Source organism: Pavona decussata, unplaced genomic scaffold (assembly GCF_977016875.1).
Source record: "Pavona decussata unplaced genomic scaffold, jaPavDecu1.1 SCAFFOLD_202, whole genome shotgun sequence".
Lineage (NCBI taxonomy): Eukaryota > Metazoa > Cnidaria > Anthozoa > Scleractinia > Agariciidae > Pavona > Pavona decussata.
In genome coordinates, this window is record NW_028145610.1 from 1,957,888 (window position 1) to 1,973,868 (window position 15,981).

Sequence of the window (15,981 nt, forward strand, 5' to 3'; positions counted from 1 at the left end):
TTGTTCCAAATGTTTGTCAAGCGTACTGAGACAAAAACTAACTTCGGGTTAAAGTCACCCAGATTTCGTGACATAGCTGGGGTATACAACATACTTGTATGCATATAACAAATTGTAGCCCCGTCCAAACATGGTCATGGTGTGCTCAACATTCAGCATCATCTATAATTTTAACACAATTGATATTTTTAGAACAATGTTGTATAAAGATGACCAATATTGAGGGTGACAAAAAAAGACCATCTCCAGCTTTTCTGCAAGAAAACTGCGCTTTGTTATCAATGTATAGCCTGCGTGCAGACGTTCCCTATTTCCTTTGTTGCACCCGCGTTGAATAACAAAACAATTATCCTGCTCAATCTTGCGGAATGTCGCGTGATTTTAGCCAACACGACTGACGGCTGTATGACCTCGTGTCACGGTTTTCATACAATCATGTCCGGCTGTATTCCCTGTATACAGAAGCTGTTTTTGAGGCCGCTGTTCGGTGTATACCCACCACTATAAATGCAGAACAAAACGCGGCCGTTACGTCATGGGATAATGGCCGCTTTTGGTCCAAAGAGAGATGAATATATTTAAGATGTATAATATTGAGCCGTTTATTGAATATTTTACCGACCGAATAGACGGTGTATTTCTGATAAATATCATTATTAGGGGCGATTTCTTAGGATAACTGTTAAAAATATGCGAATCATGAAGTACTCATATGGACGTTTTATGTATCTGCGTTATATCTGAATTGTTCTGTACATAATAAATCTCATTGTTAATAAAATACTGAAAATAATTAGCTTATATATAGTTTTACACATAAGCGTAAATTCTGTCCTTTTTGATCTCTCTGTACGACTCATCAGGACTCATGATCGATGCGCGACCCTGTCTATTGATTGAGGAACAGACGAATAGACACATCAACCCTGAACTTTCTTGTCAGTACTTTCTCTTTCCTTCCTTTTTTCAACTTTTAAATCTTTATACGACTGAAATTGTGCGCTTAGATTTTACACCATTAGGTGAATCTTTTCAAAAACTGCGAAAATCCGGAGTAGCCCAATGTTAAAACACACTGTAAGCCCCAGAAAACTCAAGATGAACACTTTTTAAAGGTTTAAATTGATATTAAATTGTGTTACCTGGTTATAAGAACACACCTTTTTAAGCCGAGAAAGTGTGATGAACGACAAAATTCTCCACCGTGATCAAGCATTCAAAGAGTTGGAACAAGTAGGAGAAATCGCGTGACAAATTAAACCGAGAAACACTGGATCCGACTAGCATGATTGTGTGCACGTACGCTTCTCCTACGAAAGCTTACTTCGGAAGAATTGACAATCCACAACAATATTCCAGCGATGGCCCGACTCTGGAGCACGTAAGTAGAGCTTTTTTTCAAATGTATGACTCCTTTTAAGCCTTAAACACTTTCTTAGTTTGATAGTCGCTGAAAAATTGTTACTGGTTTTGCGTTTCAAGCAGGCGCAGCCAACAGTTACTAAATTATTTGATAACTCCGATGAAGGGAGCTCAGATGGTGAAAATTAATAACTTAATTGTATTCGGTAAGTTAACTTTCAGCTGTCTTCATGAAGCCATGAATGTACTAACTAGTAAGGAAGGATTTGGGTTTCTGGCATTCTAGGGTTCCAGTGTCCACGGAAATCTCTTTGAATATTAAATTAAAACCTGCTTAACCCATTCACACAGAACTTAATTCCTTTTATTTTCTAGGTCACAGTAAGGGTAGTGCATTGAGAGGTGATTCCAATTTCAAAATGCCTTTTTCTAAGGATCAGTTTAAAGCTTGTATGCTCCTAAGTGCTACAGGAGATGCTTTGGGCTACAAGAATGGCGACTGGGAATTTTGTCATTCTGGACAAGATATCCATAAAGAATTGCAAGAGCTTGGTGGCCTCCAGAATATTGAGATCAAAGGCTGGATGGTGAGTGATGATACCGTTTTACACCTGGCTACCGCCGAGGCATTGGTGTCATCTTGGAAGACACATGAGGAGCTTTTCAGCATATTAGCTTCCATGTATAAAGAAAGTATGGTAAGTCTACATCATAAGCCTGCATCAACAGAATGAGCCCTTTACAATGAACGGTCACATGGTACAGAATCCGCCATGCTGAAGAGCAAGTTTTGCAATGGGACATCCAAAACAAAGCAACTTAAGGTGGCTCTATACCGTTTCTTCAGTTTTCGCTAGTAGTAATATATATATTTTTCTTGATGTTCTGGTTCTTTCAGCCCTGTGAAAATATCTGGGTTCAAACATAGTTTTGAGTACCTAAGTCCTTATAATTATTGCTAAGAGCATTGTTACCACTGGTACATGTAAACTCCATTTCCATGGCAACCAGCCGATGATACATCTGTTGATTCCTTCACTCCTAGCTAGTTTCAAAACGGGTTTGTTTGAATATCGCATGGTAAAATCCCGTTATTTTTTGTGTAAAGAAGAGAGAAACTCCAAAATGTCTCCTCGTAAAGTCAGAACAAATTCTGTACATACATGTATGACGTTTGGCCAATTTCTGCAATTATCGTTTTTGCCATTTATTCCAGTTGTTAAAGATCCGTGTATAATTCTTCCTAAGATTTTTTGGAGTACAAATACCAGCTAAATCCTAACATTGAGCCAATTTTGAGAAAAATTCACAGTGGAAAACTCATGAAAATAGCCTTATTTTTCATCCTAAAACTGGCCTTGTTTTGTGTGCCAGCATAATGAAAATTCCCGTATCAGTTAGAAAACTGTTTGCCCCATTATAGAACCCAGTCGCTGTGCGCCAAATAACTGTATGGAGTCACCTTAATCCAGCCAAACTTGAATTTTCTTAGTTTTGGATGTCCCACTGTACATAGCTTGCTCTCCAGGGTCTCTCCAGTATGGTGGGTTTTGTATTATGTGACTGTTTAGCTACAACGGGCACATTATGGTCATTTATATTTAGATGTCTATATGCTAAGTGATCCTTTTTTTTGCTATTTCCTATCTTAATTATTGTTTATTTATTTATTTAATTAAATCTACTTGTTTGTTTCTTTATTCTTTCTTGTGACATGTTACAACCTAGATAAAGGATGGTAATTTTTGTTACTACAGTGGAACCTGTATATAACGGCCACCCTCGGGACTTGAGGAACTGGCCGCTTAATACAGGTGGTCGCTTAATACAGGATCACTAAAAATACTCACTGGGCGTTGTCTAATACGTCAATTTTAATGGTGTCTCATACAAAAACATTTCATGCAGGGGAACAATAGGACAATCAACACTCTTTCAAGAGATCAATACTTTAAACAAAGTTCAGTGCCAACTTGTAACTTAATGGTATAATATACGTAACATTGTGTAAAAGCACTGTGCAATAAATTGTCCTCTACTCTTGTACAGTGTACAGTATTGTATTTTTAACTCACTTACTTACGTGACTTGCAGTTCACAACAAAATATTTCATTCCGTCATTTCATAGTTGTTACGATCGAAGTGGAGTTATAACAACAAAATATTCGCAACAAAATATTTCATTCCGTCATTTCATAGTTGTTACGATCGAAGTGGAGTTATAACGGCAATGTTGCTAATTAAAAGTAACACAATATATAATAAAATTCTTCAAGTTAAAATAGGAATAGGGTAAGAACTACAATGACTTAAACAAGTGGGACACGTGCGTTTGGCGCCTCGGAATTTGAAACTTTTGTTTGTAGAGCAAGTCGTTGACTGTCGGCACTGCCAGCGACAATTCCTGTTTTCCATGGTACTGTGCATATGGCTTGGTTTCCATTCAAGGGTGGCCGCTTAATACAGGTAAAAATAACAAAGAAAGACAAACATGGGACTGCTACAGGGTGGCCGCGGCCGCTTAATAGAGGTGGCTGCCCAATACAGGTAACAAATACAGCGTTTGTATGCGCGAAAAATCGGGACTTTAAAAACTGGCCGCTTAATAGAGGGTGGCCGCTTAATACGGGGCCGTTATATACAGGTTCGACTGTACTGTTTTTTTTCTTAACTAACAGGAAGTATCATGGGGTTTTATTTCCTCTTTTGTCAGAAAAAGGTGAAAGAAGACCTTCACTTCGCTACAAAACAATTCTAGAATACTACAAATACGTGACTCGCAAAACCTCGTGAAGCTGGGGCTGGTTGGAAAGCCCTCTTTACTCGTATTGTAGCATCAAATGAGGAGATTAAAAGGTTACTGAGCATATATAGCAACTATTTTGATGAGCCTGGTCTTTTTGTAGTTCCATAGGCTAGTTTGCAGTTGAAATCTATTTCTGACACGACAAAATGTACAACAGGCTTGCAGCGCTGTCATGTTCGATGAATTTATTTCCCACGGAAAATTATTTTACAGCGGCGAAAAATGTGTAATTTCTTCAATGCAATCTCTCCCAAAAAAGTTTTCTGGAAGAAAGGGGAAAGACTTTGCAGAGATATTTCTATCCAGTAAATATTGATGAACATTGCAGTTGAAATTTGATTCGGCAACGAAAGCAAACTTTCCCAATGTATGCAAATTTTGCTCCAGCAAACTGTTGACGCCAGTATGTCGGCCCAACCTACTGCTGCCTATATAGCAATGTTCTCGTTGTCTGAGGTCATTCATACTTTGTTTTTCACTGTTGCTAGGCAACAATGCGGACATCTTCAAAGATATATATAAATATATTTTTTGCTCGAATTCGTGCGGCTTAGCTCCGCTCGGCTCAACAAATTTATTAACCTCGCTTTGCGAGGAATAACAGGAGGAAAGAACTCACATCAATTCTTAAAAGGAACATCTTGTGATTTGTTCTAGTGCATCTTGGAAACAAAAATGAGAGAACTTTAAAAATGTTAGCCCAACATTTTTCAAGATATGGGTATGAATATGTTCCTCAAGAGTTTCCCATCCCACGCAATCAGTTCTGACTAGGAATTTTGTAAATAATTACATGTAAGAGCTTAAACTAAGTGCAGATTATACTGTCCTAGCTAGGCAGTACTCTAGGCTACTTATCTCTCTTATTTATTTGCTTGTGTATATGTAATTTAAAGTTTTGTTTTTGTTGTCTGAAAACAAATTATCAAGCCCTAAAACTACCTTTTATCACATGTTAATTCCCAAAAATAAGTTTTGCAAAGGAGTTGTTTTGGGGTCTTATTTGGAGGGAGGGCTACAAAAGTTTTTAAAAATTTATTATTGAAGGGAATTTTGCATGCAAATGGGTTGAATGATAAAAACAGCTTTGAACACAAAAGCCAAATTATTTGTCCCAAACACTCCTCATCTTTTTGACTTAATATTTTGGAGAGCTAATATCATTTATGAGAATGACATTTACATCTGAGATTTGGGGGGCTTACATGTACATTTGAGAGAATGATTTTTGTAGTAGTTCACAAACTATAATATTGATTGGAAAATATGGTATGATTAACACTTAAATAACTGTTATATTTGAATATTTGTTTCTAGAAAGACATGATTGGTCGAGCACCAGGGGATACTACAATGTCAAATTGTGCAAGGCTCCGACCTAGCATTCCACAAGGATATGTGGTGCCATTTAATCCCCGTGGGGGTGGATGTGGAGCAGCCATGCGGTCAATGTGCATAGGCCTGTTATATAACTCCCCTGAGAAGCTTGATGATCTCATTGCTATTAGTATTGAAAGTGGACGAATGACTCATAACCACCCAACAGGTACTGTACTTTGTGATGTTTTTTATTCATATTTACTTACTAGTATTAATATGAGCTGTGACAGGAGCCTATATCTGTATAAATTTTAACCCTTTAAGCCCTTACAGTGATGAGCATCAAATTTCTCCTTGTAATATCAAATATACTTATTTCAACCCCTGAGGTCATGAGAATTATTAAGGATTACTTTTACTAAATTTATTTTTAGAACTGCATGAGCACTTTGAACAGGTAGTCAGGACATATTGATAATTAAACTGTTGGCATTCCAAAGGCCCTCAGAGAACCATTTTAAAAATATATCTACTCGGGAAAAGTTGACTCCGAGGCTTAGTATGTGACATAGAGGCCTTGAGGCATGAGCTCCTGGCTACATTTTAAGTACACTCCTGGCAAATGGTCTTTTCAAACATTAGTCTCTCAGTGTCGCGAACGCCTCCGCGTGGCCTCAGAAATCCACGACAATTCTCAGTATAGAAGACGTTTTATTTCAAGTCCCTGGTCCCTGGTCACTATGTTCAATGTTTTTAATGCGTTCACTCTCTCCAGTCCATAGAGAAACCCAATCTTCACTTAACATATTTAATTTTTTCATTCTTTGATCTTATCAAGTGATTTAGTTTGACAAGTAGGTAATTAAGTACGACCGATTCTGAAAGCCTTTTATTGCATGGAATCGATTTCCGACACTCTCCCCCCATATAGCTCCTGTTGAGGTATATGCTTCAGAGGAAATCACTGATTGTCCACTAAATAAAAAACTTTAACGAAATTCAACTGAATATATTATGGTCACGGAATGTCCTTGTCTCTTAAACGAAAGATCTAAGTGTTTAGTTCCTGTAGAGCAATAGCTCTAATGTTCTCTGCAGCAACGGCTGCCGCTTCACGGTGAGGGCGGAAAACGTTTGCTTCTGTGTTCAACACTGGAGGGCGGGGTCTGCCACAATTAAGCTCCATGGGATAGAGGTGTTGGACTGGCCTCTCCAGTTGTCCCTTCCCTGTGTCAACTTGTACCGCCCGTACTATCCCGTCACGACCAGGATAGAGTTGCCTTACAACAGCAATCGGCCACCTGTTCCGATTCTTCTCTTCTGATCTGATGATCACAACATCTCCCACCTTGACTTGCGCTTGTGGTTCAAGTTATGCCTCTCACGAAGTGTAGTCAGGTATTTCCTTGTCCAGCGGCGCCAGAGTTGTTCCTTGCACGATTTGAGATACTTTGCGCGCCTTCTTAAGTTTACGTCTTCCTCCCTCCAAGGCTCCTGTTCTGGCAACAGACTTGACCGCTGAAACAGGAACGTCGATGGGGTTAGGGTGGGCAACTGGACGTCATCGTCGACGTAGCTCAGCGGACGGCGGTTGATTTGTATTTCCACGTCGAGCATGATTTCACTAAGCTCATCCCAGGTCAAGGTAGCCGCTCCAATAGTCTTGTAGAAGGCCCGTTTCACAACGCCGATAAGACGCTCGAATTGTCCTCCCCACCACGGTGCCCGGGACAGATTAAATTGCCATTGGATCTCTTGCTGCTCGAGATAGCCCTGTACTTTCTCGTCTCGTCGAACTGTCTTAAGCCACTTAGCAGCTTTCACAAACGTTCCCCTGTTGTTAGAGTACAGCGTCTTTGGTCGACCACGCCTTGCAATGAAACGCTTCAGGCACGGAAGGAACTTCTCTGTTTCTAGACTCGGTAACAGCTCAAGATGTACTCCCCGCGTCAAGCTACAGGCAAACAGTGCGATGTAAGCCTTCCCTTCTCGGTTGCTTCCCTTTCGGTAGCGTATTGGGCCAGCAAAGTCCACGCCGACGACCTCGAATGCCGTAGTCCCTTCTGTTCTGTTGGTTGGCAGAAGACCTGGTGGGGACGTCGCAACTGCTGTCGCCTGGAACCTCTTACACCCCCAGCATTCCTTCGTTACTTTCTTCACGAGTCTCCTCAGCCTCGGAACCCAGTAGTTTTCCCTGACTGCCGCCATTGTCAGCCCTACTCCCCCGTGCAGAGTCTCACAATGCACTCGTCTCACCAGCTTCTTTGTACGAGTTCAGTAGACTCATCCTTGTCTTTGTCCCATCCTAGTCCTAGTAGGCTGGCCCTAGCTTCTTCTGGGTGTTGAACTTGATGTTTGGCGAAAGACAAATCACTATCTTTGCTTTCGATACCTCCCTCCAGCATCGGGACGTTAGAATGCCACTTGTGTAAACTAAGACTTGCGTCCTCGAATATTTCGATGGCATGCTCCTTGCGGTACTGCGCTTCCCCCACAGTCACTCCTCCCGACAGCAAGTCATCCACGTACAAGTTCTTTCGCAGCTCCGTCACCACCTCTGGCGCTCTCGTTTCCCATGTCTCTAGATGACACTCTATAACTCCCCCAAGCAGGAAGGGCGAAGACGTCAGCCCGAACAACGCTCTTGTGAATCTCAGTGTTTCAAGCTTAGAGTGTTCATCTTTCCTCCAGTGAAATCTAAGTGCATCCCTGTCTGATGCTTTGATGCGCACTTGCAGAAATGCTTTCTTCAAGTCGCCTGTCACTGCAACTGGGTAAGACCGCTGACAAACGAGCACATCCCAAAGCTTGTTCTGCAGCGGAGGGCCAGGGTTGAGACACTCATTCAAGGATGGGGCTGATGGGTGTTCCCGTGCTGATGCATCATAGACAATGCGCGTTTTGGTAGATTCAGCATCCTCTCTCACCACTGGCTTGTGGGGTATGTAGAATTCGATCCCTTCAGCTGGCTTATCTGCAACCTCGACCACGCCCTGCTCCCTTTGTTCTACAATGATGCTTTCGTATTCTTCAGTTTTCCCGGTACGCTGCAACTTACGTGTTAAGTTGCGTAGCTGCTGCAGGCTCCCCCGTTCATTTGAAGGCAAAGGTGGGTGGTTCCCCTTCCAGGGCAGTCCGGTCTCGTACCAGCCCTCCTCGGTCCTGACTAATTGCTCCTTGAATTCACCGTACACAGCTTGCTGGTCATTGAGAAAGGTGTCAGCCAGCCCTAACACATCGAGTCTGCACAGTTCTTCATACTCCAGCTGGCTAGTTTGAGTTAGCATCATCGCATTTCGGTCGAACTCCTGTCCAGGAGACATGACAAACCAACCAAGTTTGGTAAGCTCAGCAATTGGTTCACCGTCTTTCCCGATGTGCGGTCGATTTTCTGTCTTGATTCTTGCGTATTCCCCGGCCCCAAGTACTATGTGCACTGGAAGTTGTGGTTTGGTGTCACGGTCACGCATTCTCACTCCCTTTAAGTGTGGGTACTTAGCAATCACAGCGTCATAGTTAGGGTTGTCTAATGTCAACAGTTCTCCTTTGTTCACTTTAATTAACTTCACATCCATTTTGAAGTTTCCACAAACTGATTCAACACAGGATTGATAGGTTTCAAGGCGGGCTAATGATGTTCCCATTAGCATGTCTACTTGTTTAACTTTCACATCAACGGGGTTTATCTTGAGAAGTTCAATTAATTTCGCAGAAGCGTAAGAACTTCCCGCTCCGGTGTCAATCAACGCACGACACTCAATACCATTGACCTTCACATTCACAACAGGGAAAATGCCATCTCCTTTCTCTGAGGTAGTCAATACAACTTCTTGTCGTGGCCCTGATTCGTCACGTTCACGGTCACAAACAGAGGTGTGATGTCGACGACCACATCGCTGACATGAAGCTTTGCTTTCGCATCTGGAGGCTGGATGACCGCTGCGTGCACAATTAAAACAAAGGTGATGTTGAGCCAAAAATCGCTTCCTTTCATCGAACGTTGTCATCTTTGGGTACTCCCAGGAAAAATGCAATGTGTTATCACAATAAACACATGCACGTGGTTTCGGCTCTTGATGTCTGACGTTGAAGAGCTTGTCAGATCTCTCCCGTCGACGAGGGAATGGATCTGCTCTCTCGGCCGCGTTAGTAAACTCGATTGGGTTGCGTCTTGTCCACAGTTTCAAGGCTTCACACAGCTTCACAAAATCCCAACTTTCCCAGGAGTCATCCGTGCGTACGATATCGCCTCTAATTCCCGGTAATTTATCCAGTGTCATCGATACATTTCCGTTGACCTTGTCTAGTTTGCCCATTGTTTCCAAAGATTGCACACAATATGTCAAGCGCTCGTAGAATTCGTGGATCTTTTTGACATTCACTCCAGAAATGACTGGCAGCTCTAAAATTTCCTTGTTGTATGCTTTCACGATTTCTGATTCCTTGCCATACTTATCCTTTAAGATGCTCAGGGCGCGAAGATATCCTTCAGGTGTAAATGGAAGGGCTTCAATGGACGCTCTAACTTTCGGAGCCAACAGCTCTCTCAAATACGAAAACTTGGTTACACCAGCGATACTCTATTTATCGATTGCCTCACAGAATTGTCCCCAGAATTGGAAAGTGCCGTTGAATTTAGTGATAACTAATTTTGGTAACTTCGCTTGCAACCCAGCCACAACATCACCAGTACCACTCCCTGAACCACTCCCTTGCGCTTGTTGCAACTTGCCGGCCTCTTTTAACTCGCTTTGAAATTGTAGGCGTGTTTCGAAAAGCTTCTGTTCGTACTTTAGCTCTTCGTCTCGGAGCTTCTGACTCTCTTCTTTCTTCATTGTTTCAGCCCATTCTCGTAGGCGCGTAACATCTTCTTCTGCCTCATCGATCCTGGTTTCAATTTCGTCGCTCCATTTCTTTACATGGTCCACATTTTCTTTTGCAGCGATCTTCATCTCTTCTAGTTTTCTTTTCAACTGATCGGCTTCGCCTGCCAATTCCTTTAACGCATTTTGATGTCTCTCTACTCTGTCCCATTTCCCACTTTGGATGATTTTCTCTGTTCGTTCCCTTGAAAACTTCAATTGTGTAAGCTTTGTCTCCAATGCTCCCTCGACCTCTTCCATGTTTGCCGTCACAGTTTCGAAATTACTGCAGTAGAATTACTTCTGTTCTCGTCCCAGTGTTGCGTGCGTCCCGTCGGAGGTGCCAATTTGTCGCGAACGCCTCCGCGTGGCCTCAGAAATCCACAACAATTCTCAGTATAGAAGACGTTTTATTTCAAGTCCCTGGTCCCTGGTCACTATGTTCAATGTTTTTAATGCGTTCACTCTCTCCAGTCCATAGAGAAACCTAATCTTCACTTAACATATTTAATTTTTTCATTCTTTGATCTTATCAAATGATTTAGTTTGACAAGTAGGTAATTAAGTACGACCGATTCTGAAAGCCTTTTATTGCATGGAATCGATTTCCGACATCAGAGCCTTCATTTTTCTCAGGAACCTAACTATCATGGAGACTAGATTGTTTTGTATAGCCGTTTGATCTCAAGTAGGAAATTAAAAAGTAAGTTAAGATTTGATGGCCTTAATACTCGTATCTCTGAAGGTCTCAACTTATAATTTTAAATGTCCATTAATGCTCAGCCTCTTTTTGTTGTGAGGTGAAGATGGAGTTTCTAAAACAAAGGTCAAAATGTGCTGGGCTTGCAGAGAGAACCATTCAGGACTAATTATTCTAGAAATTGGCTAGCCTGCAAGCAAGCTGTGTATTTGGTTAGACGCAAGAGGATATAGCGCGAGCACCAAGTGAAGCAATTAAGCCTCGAGTGGATTGGGCTTGTGCAGGGGCCTTTCTCCTGCCCCCCACTCCAATGCTCTCATGCTATATCCTTTCATGGCTGGCCAAATAGAAAGCTTGCTCACAGGGAAAAAATTGGCTCAATTAGCACCCAGTAAGAGCCCTTCAAAAATTTAAATACGTTCCCGCAAAAGTCTTCTAACATTCATTTTTCATTTAAAACTTTTGCTGTTGCTAGGTTAAAGGTAGCAAGTTACTTGTGTCAGAAATGCTAAAAATGGGGGGTCACCCACTTCATTTCGGAGGTATGATAAATCTGACGGACCACCCTTAAGTTTGGAAAGATCTGTCTTCTTTACTTCATCTGACCCCAGTGTCGGTTTTTAAGTCTACTAACAATATTGTAAATGAATCCCTAGAATGAAACTCTCTATACCATTAATTTTATATGTCTAACTGGACTTCCGTTAAAGTAAATGTAATTTGTGAATGACCATATATTTGCAATTCTTGAGAGCAGCATGCATTATTGAGCAGGCCTGGTTGTTCAAAGAGCAGATAACTTTATCCAGCAGATAATTCGCTATGCGGCCGATAAAATGTATTGGTTGGAGTACATTTTATCTGCTGTATAGCGATTTATCCACTGGGGCATGGATAGAGTTAACCATTGTTTGAACAACTGGGGCCAGGATTTAGATAGATGTTGTGTGGGTAGAAGAAGAGGAAAATTTTCAACTTCTTGCATTGATTTTTGTTCATGTCTTCACAAATCCGTGGTATCAATTGGAAAAGAAAATTATGTATCCAAAATGAAGTAGGGCTCACTGACCATTTGACAGGGTAAACTAAAGGCAATGGCTACCAGCCCTTCATATTATGGTTAGGTTTCTAAGTATGCACACATGCTCATACATGACATAGTTGGACATTGAGACATGAAGCATGTTCACATAAATAGTTATCACGAATATCCTTAAAGTGCTACTATGACGAAATTCGCGTCTTTCTAACCTGAGCCATTTCAAAACATAGACATGTAGTCTGTACGTGAATATTAATGCTGTTTACTATTTTCAAATATCTCTTTTTGTTCCAGAGATATTCAAGTTTTGAAAATATGCAAATTAGCCAAATGAGACGTCATAAACTCAACCGAATTTTGGTCAAATATTATGAAAAAAGATATCTCAGCCAATTTGTATCAGAAATGCTTGATTCTTTGCAGTGAAGAGGTGCTAGGTGCGCTCCATAATATGAGCTTATTAGTTTTGTTACCATGGCAACATACTGGGTTCCAGTCCTCCCTGATACTTAAGGCTTTGCTGGCCACCTTTGGCATTCTATTTTGATATTTGCCAATGGTGCCTCATCTGCATGATCCAGCAAGGGTGTAAATCTGTTAGGTCGAGTTCGTGGCCTTGTTAAATGTTTTCAAGCTGAAAATCACTAAAATATTGAAATCAGGTTGGAGGGGACTGGAAAAGAGTGAGTTGCCATGGGAACCGAATTTTTTATAGCCGTAGGTGTATTCCCTTTAGAACTATTAGCCTGCCAGGTTTCAATGGTGTCTGCTGTAAATTGACTGAGATAGCTCTATTTATATACTTGATGTTATATTGAGTTGAGAATATGACGTCATCAGTCTTCTCATTTACATATTTTACACATTTTTCAAACGTGAATATCTCCGGAACCAATGCAGATATTTAGAAACGGTAAACGGCGTTTTTAATCTTTCCTAGAATTCTATGTGATAAACCTTAAAATTCAAGATGTAAAAATTTGATCATAGTAGCACTTTAAGGAGCCTTATATATTTGCAATAAGGAATGTCCCTGTCATCCTTTACAATGTAATTTTTTGTTGACAAATTCCAGCTTCTTTTCAATCATAAATGTCCTCTAATTCCTGCCCTCATCAGAATTTTTCAAGTCTTTACAAGTGAGAAATTATATAAGTTAAAGATCACTAACATTATTCTTTGTTGGACTATCAATAATTGTTGTATTAGATTATGATCCAACTGCTATCCAATGGGAATTTGGCCAACAAAAGGTAAAACTTCATTTAGTAATTTTATTTTTTCCAGGTTACCTGGGTTCCCTAGCATCTGCTCTGTTAACTTCATTTGCTGTCCAAGGCCGACCTGTCCGGGAGTGGGGTGCAGCACTCCTATCAACCCTCCCAAAAGCTATGAGTTACATAAAAAAGGTTGGCCGTGATGTCAAGGAGAATGAAGAGCACTGGTCTTACTTCACGGACTCCTGGACTGCGTATCTTACTACAAGGGGAATTCTCCATGGCAACAGTGATCCTGTGTTTCCAGAGCGATATTCTGTTGTAGACCGTGATGGATTCTACAAATCATTGAGCTATCGGCAGGGATGGGCTGGGGCCAGTGGCCATGATGCACCAATGATTGCATATGATGCACTACTTGGAGCAGGGGCATCCTGGGAAGAGCTTTGTAGCCGAGCCATGTTTCATGGTGGTGACAGTGACAGCACAGGAGTGATCGCAGGGGCCTGGTGGGGAGTCTTGTATGGTTTGGATGGGGTTCCTGTGGGTAATTACAAGAATTTGGAATACAAAAAAAGAATTGAAAAAGCAGCTGCTGACCTGTTTGCCAAAGCAAAAGAAATGCATTAGGTCAGGCAATCTGCACCATTGCACTTTTTTCATGGTGATGACACTGATGACCTCCCCTCAAATCTCCGTACTTTTAATGGTCCAGAAGCAGTGATTACTCTTGTACAGTCTATAATGGCTGAACTATGTCAGATATTGTAATAAATATATTGTGGTGCTATTTTGTGGTGATTAGGCGGGTGGTAATGTTGTCTGCAGAAGGAGAAGGATGACAACAGTGACGATAATTATTATGATGAAGATGATGGTTGTGATTACAACAGATAGTTAACATGACAATGATGACAAATGACTGAACTAAAGTGCATTATATTAAGCTTTGGTTAAAAACCAGTTCCTCAAAGAAAGCTAGGCAGTTATAAACACTGACAAGAAAGTCTTTTATTCTTGTTGCCTGTAAGTCATTTTCAAACTCAAAGTATTAGTTACCTTATCTGTAGCTGCTGGCCATAATAGCCATTTACCCCTTTCAAAGACAACCCAGTGATGTAAATGGCAATCACTATTGTACTCATAATGATCATGGCTACAGAGATGATGAAGTAGAATGATGATGCCTCAAATTTTATTTTTACTGGAATGTAACACCCCCTCCCCCTGCCCCCCCCCCACCCCCCTCCAATTAAAAAAAAAAAAGAGAAGAAGAAAAGAGATGCAGTAATTAGCTTATAAGCTAAAGGTGTCTTCTCGTCAGATCAATTTTTCTGTTATTTGAAACTAAGAAAACTGTGAACACACTAGAAATATTTCTCGAATGTGATGGTTATTATGCTGGTGAAGAAAACCAATCAGATCCAAGTTTGAATGGTAATTATTTTGTGTTTTTTTCTTTTTTTTTTCTAGTTTCCCTTTGATTAGTCACAGACCAATAAACATTCCAGTAGTGATTCTTAGTGTCCTTGACTTTCTAAGGCCCCGTTTATATGGAGAAAAGTTGTCCCGGGCAAGAGGGTCACCCTCCCAGCCGAGTCAAAAAAGTTGACTCTTTTGCCCAAGCCAAGAGCTGACCGTCTAGAGATCATGAAAACATGCGAAAAAAAAACCGCCTCGAAGTCTGCAAATCAAATCGGTTGTTTTTCGTAAGTTTACAAACGGCTTTTTATACCCAAGAAATTCTGGTTCCTATGGTTTTTGAAACCAAGTTAAACAATTCTGAAGTTAAAACTTGCCGGGCAAAATCGGTTTGCGAAGGCTACACAAGTCGTGGTTGACTGAATCTAGCTGCGTGACATTTCAAGTTCTTTTCGCGTTGAATTTCGCCTGTCGTTAAGTCCGTAATCACACAAAACTGAGATACAAGTGTTTGTTGTGGCATGACTTGATAACACTAAACGCCAAATGATTTATATACCTTTTCATATAATTTGACTTTGTCGACGTTGAAGTCGGTGGCATTGAACTCGCACATTCCCAATGACAACAGAGCTCGCGCATGCTCTGATTGTCTCGCCTTGACGGAGTTGACCCAGCTAGGCGAGCCAAAGTGTTTATATGGAGAAAAGTTGGCCCGGTTAGGAGGGTGACCCGCCTAGCCGGGTCACCCTTCTAGCCGAGCCAACTTTTTGTTTCTCATGTAAACGGTTCGCCAAGTTTTGTAAGGAAATGTAGGAAAAGTTGGCTCGCCCAGGGTAGCTCGGGTAGGCGGGTGACCCTTCTACCTGGGGACAACTTTTCTCCGTATCTACGGGGCCTTAGTTTTGGTGTAATTAACTCTTTTTTTTTTCTCAACCAAATCACTCAAACTTCTTCGAGATCAATGAAATTTTGTGAATATTAGCCAAACTTTTTGGTGTCCTCTTCTTGGACATAAACAGGAAAAATTTAGCCCTGATGATGTGCATTTCAAAGGATAAAAAGTATGTACATCTTTGTGAAGTGATCTAACCTGCAACTGGCAATTCACATATTCCTATCTAAGTCATAAAAATGTAATAAGTTTATGAAACTGTCTTTGGGAAGACCATATTACTGTAAATTATGTTAGTTTGTGAACAGTTTTACCTATGAAAAAAAAAAATAGATCAAGAACACATTTGTCATT

The 15,981-nt window shown here is 41.0% G+C and overlaps 4 protein-coding genes across 5 annotated transcripts in view; 2 read left to right on the top strand and 2 right to left on the bottom strand.

Moving 5' to 3' along the window:
• LOC146461080 (uncharacterized) overlaps window positions 1–15,981 on the top strand; it is a 99,836-nt gene that overhangs the window by 27,172 nt on the left and 56,683 nt on the right. The window lies entirely within an intron of this gene.
• LOC146461081 (ADP-ribosylhydrolase ARH1-like) lies at window positions 1,265–14,176 on the top strand. 2 transcript variants are annotated; one of them, XM_085087352.1, is made up of 4 exons: window positions 1,265–1,568; window positions 1,738–2,060; window positions 5,487–5,715; window positions 13,381–14,176. In XM_085087352.1, exons 1-4 carry the CDS (start codon window positions 1,523–1,525, stop codon window positions 13,938–13,940), a joined length of 1,158 nt encoding a protein of 385 aa, XP_084943478.1. In that variant the 5' UTR covers window positions 1,265–1,522; the 3' UTR covers window positions 13,941–14,176. The 2 variants fall into 2 exon arrangements, with proteins under 2 accessions (XP_084943478.1, XP_084943479.1); XM_085087353.1 differs by having other exon boundaries at window positions 1,284–1,381.
• Window positions 6,822–7,697, bottom strand: LOC146461082 (uncharacterized). The gene has a single exon (XM_085087266.1). The coding sequence runs from the start codon at window positions 7,695–7,697 to the stop codon at window positions 6,822–6,824; it is 876 nt and encodes a 291-aa protein (XP_084943392.1).
• On the bottom strand, window positions 7,742–9,296 carry LOC146461083 (uncharacterized). Its single transcript, XM_085087267.1, has one exon. It carries the CDS (start codon window positions 9,137–9,139, stop codon window positions 7,742–7,744), a length of 1,398 nt encoding a protein of 465 aa, XP_084943393.1. The 5' UTR covers window positions 9,140–9,296.

What these genes read in the sequence shown, in the direction of transcription:
- LOC146461083 (XM_085087267.1), bottom strand. Translation starts at nt 9,139, where the DNA reads ATGCTAATGGGAACATCATTAGCCCGCCTTGAAACCTATCAATCCTGT.
- LOC146461081 (XM_085087352.1), top strand. Translation starts at nt 1,523, where the DNA reads ATGAAGGGAGCTCAGATGGTGAAAATTAATAACTTAATTGTATTCG. An exon ending in TAATAACTTAATTGTATTCG is followed by an intron (nt 1,569 to 1,737) that starts GTAAGTTAACTT and finishes TTTATTTTCTAG; the next exon opens with GTCACAGTAAGGGTAGTGCA. An exon ending in GACTCATAACCACCCAACAG is followed by an intron (nt 5,716 to 13,380) that starts GTACTGTACTTT and finishes TATTTTTTCCAG; the next exon opens with GTTACCTGGGTTCCCTAGCA.
- LOC146461082 (XM_085087266.1), bottom strand. Translation starts at nt 7,697, where the DNA reads ATGGCGGCAGTCAGGGAAAACTACTGGGTTCCGAGGCTGAGGAGACTC.